Here is a 13,342-nt window from a genome sequence, read left to right on the forward strand (position 1 = left end):
AACTTTCTATACCAATATTTAAATACTTGTAAATCCAAAAGATGTTCTCCGACGTTATTTTTTTTAAAGTTGTCTAAGTTTAGGTTAGGCTGATGAACTAAGTTTTATTTCCTCATTACATTAAAGTTAGTATAACCGTGTTATCTTTATAATGATGTCAATAAAGGACGTGACACATTTTTAGTAGCGTGTGTAGCAGTAAGAGATCATTGAGTACAGTGAGTAAAATGTTATTCAATAGTATCAAGCAGTAAAACATAGTTTAACAATATCAAGCAGTAACACATTATTTAATAGTATCAAGCAGTAACACATTATTCAATAGTATCAAGCAGTAACACATTATTTAATAGTATCCAGCAGTAAAACACTGTTTAATAGTATATAGCAGTAACACATTGTTTAACGGTATTCAGCAGTAACACATTGTTTAACGGTATTCAGCAGTAAGACATTGTTTAACAGTATCTAGCAGTAACACATTGTTTAACGATATCTAGCAGTAAGACATTGTTTAACAGTATCTAGCAGTAACACATTGTTTAACGATATCTAGCAGTAAGACACTGTTTAATAATGTGTAGCAGTAAGACACTGTTTAATAATGTGTAGCAGCAAGACACTGTTTAATAATGTCTAGTAGTAAAACATTATTTAACAGTATCCAGCAGTAAGACGTTTAATAGCATTAAGCAGTAAAACACTGTTTAATAGTAAATAGCAGTAAGACGCAAATTTAAATATTGTAAAGATTATTTATTATAATTCTAAATGTTTACGTTATCACACTCTGGGATTTTTCAACAAAAAACATAAATGAAATAGTACACAATAAATATTTGTCTCACTTCAGAATTTTAAGAAGCTTACTGCCGATATCTGTTGGATTACTTTGTCAAATATAAATATGGTTACGGTGACAATAAAAATGACCGTACTCTCAACAATAACCGAAAGTACATCTTCATATGGTTACCATAACTACAAAATAATCGTACTTTCGATAACAGGGTTAAAGGGTGGTTCAAAAGAACTTATACTTCCTTAAAATTGTTACCATGACACCAAGTATAAAAACGTTTTCAACAACGTTACTTTAACGTGTCTGTAAGTGATGTATACATTTTAATTGTACCAACTTTCACAAGCAGAAGTCATAAAACATATGGTACCGAACTTGTTAGTTTTCAACTTTTAAGTGCCTACATTGGTTAAAAGAGACGTCATTTAACATCGTTTACCACACAAACAGTGAATTTCGCAGTGTGCTGATGCATCGTTCCTCATACCTGTAGATGTGTGAATCAATCAATACCTATAGATGTGTGAATCAATACTTATATATGTGTGAATTAATACCTATAGATGTGTGAATCAATAGTTATAGATGTGTGAATCAAACATGATTTATAATGCTTGAATCAAACTACAACACGTTAAACGTATGTCTATATCCATTGTAAACACGCCAACTACTACTGAATAACCCTGGCCAAGATTTGGACATTCAAAGTTCCACTGGCTGAAATCGTCAATCGGTCCATCGTCTAAACTCGGTGTGCTTGTGATCTGCTTACAAGTCGCATTGTTCACTGTCCAAGGTTGCATCAGGTGGACACACTTGAAAAAGTCCATGTTGTGGAAGTACCTATTATCATCGTGGAGGGCTAACATATATACAGAAAAACATTTAAATAACCTTAGACAAGTAAACACTTCGTCCATTATAGGAATTTTGTAATGGTTTAAAACTCATAAAAAAATTACGACATAGTGAATCTAACATCTCTTCAGGTTTACATTAGATAATTAATATGTTTAATCAAGTAAACATTATCTAATAATTACGAATATTTAGGATAAATTCGGGACAACATATTATAATAAACTCACTTTTGTGTTTAATAAAAAAAGGTCGCGGTCTAACAACTATTTCATTTTTCCTCTTTTCTTTATTCTTCTATCAATAAAGATGTTACTTACCAGTGACCACGTGATCAGGTGGACAAACTAAGTCTTCTCTTGTTGAAAACATTTCTGCTTGTGTTGTGTCTAATAAAGGTAATTCAGGGTCGTGAACGTGGAGACATTTCAAGTAATCTATATCAGGTTCTTCCGAAAAGTTGTTATCCCTTAAAACAAACGAAAACAAACTAAACTTTACTTTCTTAGAGTATTTTTACTGAATTGTGGCATTTCTACATCTCTCGTGTTTTTTGTTCTAGCGCAAAACCACCCAATGAGTTATCTACGCTATGCATATGGTGAGAATTGATCCCAGACTTTTAGAGCTTAAGGCGTTAAATTTATACGAAAAGGAAGAAAATTCGCTATCCATGTACGCCATGTTCCAGTACCGATTCTTAGCTCATTGTTTGCTTGTGATATCCGTAGCAAGCTACACCAGAATTCTTTGCTTTGTGATGAACTAAACAGAAGGCAGTTAGTGGACAGAAGTTACTTTCCTACCCTTGGGTTCAATAGAAACAACTGACGACACCAAAGTTTGGAGGTGCAAAATAATTTATCAGTATTAACTTATAAACAGGAAAATATGCGTTAAAACAACTTTACTTGTTTTTGTGCAACTACCTCCGTCATCTTTATGCATTTCAATATCATTCATAGCGCACCTATGGCTCCAATTGCTCAGCGCCATTTTGTGACAAAGAGACACCAATAGGTCTTGTAATCTTTAGACTATCAGAGCAGATAGCCAAAAAAAAATTCTAAATACAGGAAATGGAAATATTAAATACCTGAAAGTGGAAAACAAGAGTGAATAAGATAAGGAAATCACCCCTATTAAACCATCGTCTTGAAACAAGTAAAAACCAAACGTATCAACATAATTCATCATCCTGCTACTGACCAGATGAAGAAAAGCGATCATTTCTTCTCTCTCTCTCTCTCTCTCAGTTCAGTGGACCTTTAACATTTTGGCACAATAATTTCTTCCGTTCAACACTCACTTCTTAGGAATATCACCTAAGACTGGACATTTAAAAGTGGATGGCTCTCTGAAAGAAGTATTCGCCAATGACTACCGGCAAACTGAAAAGAAAATATTCCCCACATTGTGGAGAAAAGTCGCTTTGGCACAAAACAGGATGAAATCTATTAAACTGGAAATTAACAAAGCACAGAAAAGATTCACGCTTTACTTTAAATCTTTAAAGGCTGAATAGGCAGTTAAGGATTTGTGAAAAATTAGGCATGAGAGAATAAGTAAGTACATACAATTCGCTCGCACGTAAAAATGCTACAGTAATTAACACTGGGTAAACCATTGTAAAATATTAACTCGTCAGACTTAAAGTAACATTGTAAGGCTTACCAAAATGCAACAATGACACCATTCTGTATTCCACTAGGGTCGTTATTGCAGTCTGCATACCATGAAACCAGTGGGTCAGTAGGACTACCAGAGTTTGAGTTCACGTAAAGACCTCTGTATGTTACCTTTTCGCTATTCTATAGAGAAAACAAATCAAGGTTACTGTGAAGCTTCTTATTATCGAGAGTTGTTGGTGACGAAAATATACCGCCTGCTTTGTTTTGAATTTCGTACAAAACTACACGAGGGCTGTCTGGGCTGGCCGTGCGTAATTTAATAGGGAAAGATTAGATGTCTTACTCTAAGGCTATTTTTTACCAGTGAATGATAAAACTGACCATTATTAAGCCTCCTTGTTTGGTGGGACAGATATTCGAACCCCCACCCCTTATGTTGCGAGTCATGCGCCCTAACCACCTGGTTATAGGTATCAACTAAGGAGACTGAATGATGTATTAGATAATTAAAACTGAGATGTGTCATAGATAATGTATTAGATAATTCGAACTGAGAGGTAGCCCAAGAGTTGGCGGTGGGTGGTAATGACTAGATCCCTTCCCTCTAGTCTTACACTGCTAGATTAAGGACAGATAGCCCTCGTGTAGTTTTGTGTGAAATTCAAAACAAACAAACCAAACAATAAAAATTGATTCCTACTAATACGAAACACAATCAGATTGCTAATTCTTAAGTTTATTAGTAATCTAAAGAGAACTGTTCAATGTTCTTAATTCAATAACAAAATGATCTGTTTTATCTTATGTATAAGTTTGTTTAAGTGCGTATTATTCTTTACAATAAAACAATGTTACACGAATGGCCTAATTTCTACCTGTCTTGACTTTTCCAAGAAGTTCATATTTTAAGAAAATTTTATTTACCAATCTCAAAAACACAAACATGGAACATTCTTTAAATACTTGTATACAGATGAACGAAAAGCTTGACCCTATTTGAATACAAGCTTTTCTTCACCGCGTTGTAATTGTCTACCAGTTCAAGCATAAACTTGTTTATTAATTTTGATTCATTAATTTTTAGCCTAATTCGTTCACAAGCTATTGATAAAAGGTGGTAAACCCTCGAAAGTGATCTACTTAAAGGGTCGGATGACACAGAACTCTGACCTAGTTTCTAACATGTTTTCTAAGAAAAGACTGGTGAAGTTTAACATCTATTTTCTCTGCAGAAACTGATGAAGAAATCAAAATATCTTCTAACGATTCAACAGAAATCCTGATTTAATATAATAGCAGTAGCATTACTTTATGTTCTAAGCCTAATTACGGTATACTAGGGTTAGAGTGATAAAAGTCCCTCGTGAGAGGCATTTTAGCAAAATACGCCGAACCAAAAAGGACTCTCGAAGAGAAAGTTTGTTTGTTTGTTTTGGAATTTCGCATAAAGCTAGTCGAGGGCTATCTGTGCTAGCCGTCCCTAATTTAGTAGTGTAAAACTAGAGGGAAGGCAGATAGTCATCACCACCCACCTCCAACTCTTGGGCTACTATTTTACCAACGAAAAGTGGGATTGACTGTATATTATAACGCCCCACGGCTGGGAGGGCGAGCATTTTTTGGCGCGACTCGGGCGCGAACCCGCGACCTTCTCTCGAAGAGAAAGATAATTTAGATTTGAAATAACTTTTTGGTTTTAACCTGAAAGTCGCGAAAATAATGTCAATATAGATAGTAATATAATTTATTAACCATACCATTAGCTCTCACCTGAATCACTATAGTTGGTAAAAAATCTAAAATATATTCACATTTTTGTGTACATTATTTTCTGAAGATGTCATTTCTTTCTCTTGTGGGGTGAAACATAGATGTAAATACTGGTATATTTATTATCACATATTTTCCATGTATTATTTTACAAATATATTAATAATTTTCAAGGGGACATAATATGCACTTTCTTGTCTTTAATTATTTAAAGGTCGCTCATTTCGTTTCTCAATATTCAATTAGAATTTGTTTTATTTTTAATTCTTTCGTTTTAATATATTCAAAATAAATTCGATAAAAGTTTTTATTTCTTTGAAGGTCAATGGCTTACCCAATAAATTTTCCAACCAGGACTGGAAATAATCTCTGTGTTTACCCCCAATAAGTCACACACCTGAGGTACAGAGGAGGGAGGGCTTACTGCTACTCCATAGCATCGCCAGTCGTTTAGACAAGCTCCAGTACAACCAATAGGCGTGGTTCGGTCAGTTGTCAGTGTAGTGGACATTAATCCTCGCATATCTTCGATTTTCTTAAAGAACATTTTATTTCGTATTTGTGTGCCAGAAGTAATGAGACACCAGAAAACCGTGACTTGAAAGGACAAGAATACAATATTCCTAGACATATTTGCTTATATCAAACAGTGATTTCAAACAATGTGTTCTACATTAAACAAACTTCAATTGTGAACAGTCACCTGAGAGTAGAAAGCTGATTAGTCATCAATAATTACTACAAAGTTGTTTAAATAGTTTATTTTCGATTACCTTCCGCTGCGTATGAAAGAAAAACAAACACATGTATGAACTAGCATTAAAAGTGTTTACTTGGACAAGTCACAATTAGTTTTGTTTTGTCGAAAAACCATTACATCTCTATGCATATATTTATAACACATTTATTTCGTTATTATTTTAATGATATACACAGCTAACGTTTTGATAAATGTTGACGTTAATGTAGCGTCCAAACAAGCAGAGCTTTTGCATATTTAAGAGTGATGTGTGTATACAATCTTCAGCTGTCTTTTCACTTGCTCGTGCTATATTTGCTTATTCAATTTTTTACTTCTTAGATATATATTTCTGTTCTAATGACAAACAATATTTATTTTGCACCTCTAAACTACCGTTGTTGGAATTCTGATTATTTCGACACGTTTAATTATTGATTAGGTTCGTCTTTTGCTTTGTTGTTTTTTTATGTTGGCCCGGCATGGCCTAGCGCGTTAGGCGTGCGACTCGTAATCCGAGAGTCGCGGGTTCGAGCCCGCGTCGCGCTAAACATGCTCGCCCTCCCAGCCGTGGGGGGTGTATAATGTGTCGATCAATCCCACTATTCGTTGGTAATAGAGTAGCCCAATAGTTGGCGGTGGGTGGTGATGACTAGCTGCCTTCCCTCTAGTCTTACAGTGCTAAATTAGGGACGGCTAGCACAGATAGCCCTCGAGTAGCTTTATGCGAAATTCACAAACAAAGAAACAAATCTTTCATGTTTTGTAGATAACACATAGTAAAACGCAAGTAAATGACGCAAAAACATTTAGGCTTAAATCTGGAATTCAAGTCGAGAAATTATATAAAATGTCTTGATTAAAAGACAGGAATGTTTGTTGTGTAAAAATCAGATACTTCACGAATACTTTAAGACATTTATAACTTTATTGTTTAGTAGCGTGTGGAAGATATCATTTAGTACAAAATGTAGCAGTGGGTAAGACATTGTTTAGTACAGTATGCAGCAGTAGGTAAGACACTGTTTAGTACCATATATAGCAGTGGGTAAGACATTGTTTAGTACAGTATGCAGCAGTAGGTAAGACATTGTTTAGTACCATATATAGCAGTGGGTAAGACATTGTTTAGTACAGTATGCAGCAGTAGGTAAGACATTGTTTAGTACAGTATGCAGCAGTAGGTAAGACACTGTTTAGTACAATATATAGCAGTGGTTAAGACATTCTTTGGTGCAATATGTAGTAGTGGGTAAGACAATGTTTACTACAGTGTGTAAGACAGAGTTTAATAAAGTGTGTAGCAGTGGGTAAGACACTGTTTAGTACAATGAGTAGCAGTGGGTAATACACTGTTTAGTACAGTGTTATCTATATAAAATTACCAATAAAACACATACTAAATCCTACATTTTGTCACGACAACATACAAGCGGATTTTCACTTATAAAAAGTTCTCTATCATCAATAGACAGATACTGTGGTTACAGATTCACAAACGGTGTCCACTGGCAACGGAAAGGTGAAGTGAAAGGAGACCACTCCTAGTATGTGTTTGTCTCTCCTAAACTTTCTAACAGATACTTTTAGAAAAAGCTTTTTAAGTCCTAGATTACAATGTCGTAATTAACTAGGTGACCCTACAAATATAAACCAATCAAGCAAAAAGTATATAGTCTCTAATTAGTTCTGTTGTCCTTCCAGCTAACCAACGTAGTTAAATTCAGCCAGTCATAGTAATTAAATTTCGAAACAATTCAGTTAGGTTGAAAAGTGACCACTCGAGTCCAGCGAGGATATTAAACTGTAACTTTAGACAACAATCAACGGTTAAAAAAGGGACAATAATTTTAGACTAAACTGTTTTCTGTCCTAATAATTAATTTCGTTATTTTATATATATATATATATCTGTGATATGAGGTTGTATAAGAAATTCTATGGAGTTATATTCAACTTTTAAAATCTTTACTGAGTAATAACTTGATATTATTTTAATCAATCAATTTGAAGAGTCAGTGCGTTACCTTGATCAGACTTTGCACCAAGCTGACACAGAACCTGAAACTACAGACAATTGTCTGTAGTATTAATGAAAACATTCCTTAGTAAAAATAAATATTTCTTCTTGAAGCCCTTTTTTAATTTACACTGCACAGATTTGCTTCTATTTGTCAAACCTTCACCTACTCACACCATGTGAGCTGTCCATCTGCCTCCCAGTTTAGAGGGAGCTATTATTATTTTTAATAATAATATTTATTGTCTAGATATTTCGAATTTTATTACGATGATTGTTTGTTTTTGAATTTCGCACAAAGCTACTCGAGGGTTATCTGTGCTAGCCGTCACTAATTTAGCAGTGTAAGACTAAATGGAAGGCAGTTAGTCATCACCACCCACCGCCAACTCTTGGGCTACTATTATACCAACGAAAAGTGGGATTGACCGTCACATTATAACGCCCCCACGGCTGGGAGGGCGAGCATGTTTGGCGCGACGCGGATGCGAACCCACGACCCTCAGATTACGAGCCGCACGCCTTAACGCGCTTGGCCATGCCGGGCCCTCTCCACTGAAACACTGTAGTTTATAAACTGTGACTCAGTTTTCGTTTTTCACTCTTAAATTAAGAAAGAAAAATCTAATTATTTTCCGTTTAAAAATCTGAAACTTGCATTTCTTGATAAAACATCAACTACTAAAATAATGAAAACAAAAGTTCAGATTAATCCAACGAAACTGTTGAAAACATGAACATTCACCCCAATGACCCTCGATGAAGAGAGCTCACTGTCAGTCCATAAAGTACTCGAGATCGGACAAATAGCTAGGGAGTGAACAGTGTAACGAAAGCTAATCTTCGATTTTTTTTTTTTTTTTATGTACAGTTGTTGCTGTTAGTGAAAAACTACATATTGGCCGATCTCCACTCTGTCAATTACGAGTGATCGAACCCAAGGTTTGTCCACAAAATTACCACTGATAAATGTGTGTGTGTGTTAAGTAGTAAGCAAACAGAAAACCATGACTTGAAAGGAATTGTTTGTTTTGAATTTCATGCAAAGTTACACGAGGGCTATCTGCGCTAGCTGTCTCTAATTTGGCAGTAAAAGACGAGAGGGAAGGCAACTATTCATCACTACCCACCGTCAACTCCTGGGCTATTAATTTACCAACGAATAGTGGATTGGCCGAAGCATTATAACGCCCCCACGGTTGAAAGGGCATGTTTGGTGTGACGGGGACTCGAACCTGCGCCCCTCGAATTACGACTCGAGTGCTTTAACCACTCGAAAGGACAGGAATACAATATTCCTAGACATATTTGCTCATATCAAACAAGGATCTCAAACAACGTGTTTCGCACCAAATAAATTTCAATTCTTAACGGTAAATTGAGAACAGAAAGTTCAATTGGAGTCAATCATGATTACTGTAGAGTCGTTTAGAATAACTTATTATCCATTACTTTCCATTTTACGTGGAATTAAAACAAATAATATGTTAGACAACTAACAGTAAATCAGTGTTTAATCAGACAAGTCACAAGTAGTTTACAGTTTTGTCTAAAAGCCATTAGAACTCCAGTGTATTCTATTTCATAGTTGTTATTATTTTAATTATGTACCCAACTAATGTTTTCATAAATGTTGACATTAACATGGCGTCTGAACAAGAAAAGGTTTTAAATATATAATGGTGACGTGTGTATACGATTTTAAACTAATTGTTTTTCCATGTTTCATCGTCGACAGTACATTGTAAAACGCAAGTAAATACGCAAAAACATTTAGGCTTAAGTCTGGGATTCAAGTCGAGAAATTATATAAAATGTCTTGAACAAAAGACAGGAATGTTTGTTATGTAAAAATCAGATACTTCACGAATACTTTAAGACATTTGTAACTTTCTATACCAATGTTTAAATACTTGTAAATCTAAAAGATGTTCTCCGACGTTATTTTTTTTAAAGTTGTCTAAGTTTAGGTTAGGCTGATGAACTAAGATTAATTTCCTCATTACGTTAAAGTTAGTATGACCGTGTTATCTTTATAATGATGTCAATAAAGCACGTGACACATTTTTAGTAGCGTGTGTAGCAGTGAGTAAGACATCATTGAGTACAGTGAGTAAAATGTTATTCAATAGTATCAAGCAGTAACACATTATTTAATAGTATTTGGCAGTAAGACATTGTTTAACGGTATCCGGCAGTAAGACATTGTTTAACGGTATCCAGCAGAAAGACGTTGTTTATCAGTATTTAGGAGTAAGACACTGTTCAATAGTATCTAGCAAAAGTTGGTTGGTTGGTGTTTTATGGCACAAAGCAGTGAGGCTCTCTGCATCAAACATCTGGTAAAAAGTTAAAATTAAAGTAAATTTAGTAAAATTCACATAAGGAAATTAAGTTAAAACAAATTTTTACATCTAGTCTAAGGCAGTAAGAAAAAAACTACAGTAATACAAGTTGTAAAGAACTTCCTGTAGCATAATTGTAATTATCATAACTCACCAGGAAGACTAACAGGTAAGTACAAAAACCACCGTCAGTCACCTGAAGTTGGCCTTTTCAGTCGTGGCTCCAAGTTGTTAAACGTTACAGCCATTTTCTAATTTCAAATCGAACTAGACAGACTGTGACTCTTAAAAATGGAATCACAATAAAAAGAGATATAATGTATAAAATTAAAAAAAAACTTAAATGGTATTAAAAAGATTAATGGCCTTTGAAAACATTACCAAGGTGGACAGTGTCAACATCACCAACAACACTGTCTGACGTTATGGACAAAACCTGAGACAAAACATGTTTAAAATGGTGCCGTTGTTGAGAGTCGTAACCACGACAAGAAAGTAAAATGTGGCTTATTGTGATCTGAATGTTACACAGACAACACATTGGTGCACCAGTTCCAGATAAAAGAAAACGATGAGTTAAAAAATGTGACCAACGCGTAAGTTTAGTTAGAACAACTTCTTCTTTCCGATCCTTACGGAAACAAGACAGCCAAAGTCCAATATATGGTTTTATATAGAGAGCTTGTTTTCACGTTGCTCACTCAAAGTCTTGAAAACAAGGCCATAATCCATGTATGAAACAGACACAGCGGTGATAGTGCCAGAGGAGACAGATTTAGCTGCAGTGTCAGGGAGCTTGTTCCCGCAAATACCAACGTGGCCTGGTATATAGAAAAACTGGATAGAAGTAGATGTTAATGATAAATGGGCCAGTCAGTTTTGAATATCGGCGAGAACAGAGTGTGAACTAACGTGAAGCAATTCCCGGGCCAGCTGAGAACTAAGTGAGCCAGTATAAATAGTGCAGTTTGAGTACTGCTTAGGTTCTATGTGATCCAGGGCAAGAGAAATGGCGTACAGTTCTGCAGTGAACACAGAAGCTGTAGAGGGGGTTCTGCGTACAACCACTGAACCACAACAAACCATGGCAAAGCTCACACAATCACCTGATTTCGAACCATCTGTATAAATAGGAATGGAAGGACGGTTTCAAAAATGTTCAGCAATTAACAGACAGTATTTCCAATCATGAGTGTATGCTTTTCTCAGATGACTTAAAGACAGGTCACATTTGGGAACTCTAAAAAGCCATGGTGGGATGGACTGACCAGTGGATACAGCAATGTTATTCAAGGACAGACCAAATTTATCCAACTGTGGTGGATATGAAGGCCAAAAGGAGCAATGGCAGATCGTCTGTTCTGAAAAAGCATGGCCCATCAGGAAAGGAAAACACAACTCCAGGTGAGATGCTTTGGTAAGGAACGATGTTTCGAAGCATATTGTAAAGACAATTGCAAATGGCAGGAGGTGCAAAGAAGGTTCATGCGACTATATATAAGCTCTGGACTGGAGAAGTGCGAAAAGCCCCAGTGTAGAGCGGAAATCCTTGATGATAAATGGGGTCCAGCATCTTTAAGGGTGAGGTTCTGGCCAAGCCATAGACCATGGATCCATAGTCGAGTTTCAATCAAATAAGAGCATAATATATCTTTAGCACAGAACAACGATCCACTCCCAAGTGGTGAAAGAGAGGTTACAGGGATGTTCAGTGCTCTTCTTGTACCTTTGACCTTTAGCTGCTTGATGTGTGGTATAAAGGTCAGCTTACAGTCAAAGATAAGCCCCAAGAACTTTGTCTCAGGGGCCACAGACAACACAAATTCACCGATAATTAGTTCAGGATCAGGATGAATACTCTGTTGGTGGCAAAAGTGTATGCAAAAGGTTTTAGAGAGAGAGAGAAAAGTTAAAGCCATTTGCTGTAGTCCACTTCACTTCAGTAAACGATTGAGGGCAGTCTGTAGCTGCTGCTCAATATACTTCATGTTCTATGACTGACATGAGATGTGAAAGTCGTCGACACAGAGCCCATTTGAAACAGTGAGAGGGAGTTGTTCAGTGATGGCATTAATCTTTATACTGAAAGTGTGACACTCAAAACACAGCCCTGAAGAACTCTAGTTCCTGCAGCAAAGAAAGGGAAAGTGTCCAACCCACACAAACTTGGAATCTCCTGTCCATTAAAGTTTTTTTAAATAAAAATGGGCAAATTGCCACATAACCCATATATATGGTCTTACAAAATGCCATACCTTCATGTTGTATCATAAGCCTTCTCAATGTCAAAGCATATGGATACAAAATGTTATTGTTTGAGAAAGGCTTCTCCGATTGACGTTTCAACTCGAATCAGGTGGACCACTGTCTTTGAAATCCCACACAGGGTGGGCGAGAGGAGGTTGTTTGATTCGAGGAACCAAACAAGACGATCATTAACCATCCTGCTGTACTGCTAGACCGATAAAAGGCCAGTTTCAGTTCCACCAGTGTAAAGGGAAGATTACAGTCACAGAGAAAATCAGCCTGAAAGGGAAGAGTGATTGCTCTGCCCAAGTCTTTATGGCTAAGAAGGTGGAGGAAGAAGCAGAAGTGCTAGATACCCAGCAAAAGCTTTCACCTAGAGTATCGACAATGCTCTGGGTATCAGCTATTTCCTGGCCATCAAACAGCAAGATCGAGAGAAGGACAGAATTACATTGCCCACTGACTTTTCAAATCTTGTCCCATATTACTTTGGAACTGGTGGTAGAAGATATGCTGGTTGTAAACTTACTCCAAGATTCCTTCTGGCTGTGACGTCCTACCCAGCGGGCCTGCTGGAAAGCAATGCAGTTCGAGAGTGTGGGATATCAATGGAAAGTATCCCAGGCCCGTTTTTTGAGCCTTCTATGCCATGTGGCAGGCAGGATTCCACCACGGACGAGAATATCGTGGAAAATGAGTCGAGGTTTTAGGAATACACTGAGCAGCTGCTTGTATAATACAGTCAGTTACTGCCGCTACACAGTCGTCTATTGATGGCTTATAGATGATAGCAGGATCAAGTTCTGTGATAGCAGTGAAAGAGGGCCAGTTTGCGTGATCCAGCTTCCACCAGGGCACGCGGGTTGGGTGGCATCGACAACAGCCAGTCTCTCTCAAAATTATAGGAAAATGATCACTGCCTCGTGG

At 36.5% G+C, this 13,342-nt stretch overlaps 1 protein-coding gene across 1 annotated transcript; it reads right to left on the reverse strand.

Annotated features, from left to right (window-relative positions):
• Positions 1-137: 137 nt before the first annotated feature.
• Positions 138-5,882, reverse strand: LOC143233511 (uncharacterized). Its single transcript, XM_076469808.1, has 4 exons — positions 5,399-5,882; positions 3,338-3,474; positions 1,984-2,132; positions 138-1,667 (listed from the first exon to the last, which is right to left on the reverse strand). The coding sequence occupies exons 1-4, from the start codon at positions 5,693-5,695 to the stop codon at positions 1,408-1,410; spliced, it is 843 nt and encodes a 280-aa protein (XP_076325923.1). The 5' UTR covers positions 5,696-5,882; the 3' UTR covers positions 138-1,407.
• Between the last annotated feature and the right edge of the window lie 7,460 nt (positions 5,883-13,342).

This window comes from Tachypleus tridentatus, chromosome 12, assembly GCF_004210375.1.
Source record: "Tachypleus tridentatus isolate NWPU-2018 chromosome 12, ASM421037v1, whole genome shotgun sequence".
In the NCBI taxonomy this organism is placed as follows: domain Eukaryota; kingdom Metazoa; phylum Arthropoda; class Merostomata; order Xiphosura; family Limulidae; genus Tachypleus; species Tachypleus tridentatus.

What these genes read in the sequence shown, in the direction of transcription:
- LOC143233511 (XM_076469808.1), bottom strand. Translation starts at nt 5,695, where the DNA reads ATGTCTAGGAATATTGTATTCTTGTCCTTTCAAGTCACGGTTTTCTGG. An exon ending in GGTGTCATTGTTGCATTTTG is followed by an intron (nt 2,133 to 3,337) that starts GTAAGCCTTACA and finishes GTTTGTTTTAAG; the next exon opens with GGATAACAACTTTTCGGAAG. An exon ending in ACCTGATCACGTGGTCACTG is followed by an intron (nt 1,668 to 1,983) that starts GTAAGTAACATC and finishes TATATATGTTAG; the next exon opens with CCCTCCACGATGATAATAGG.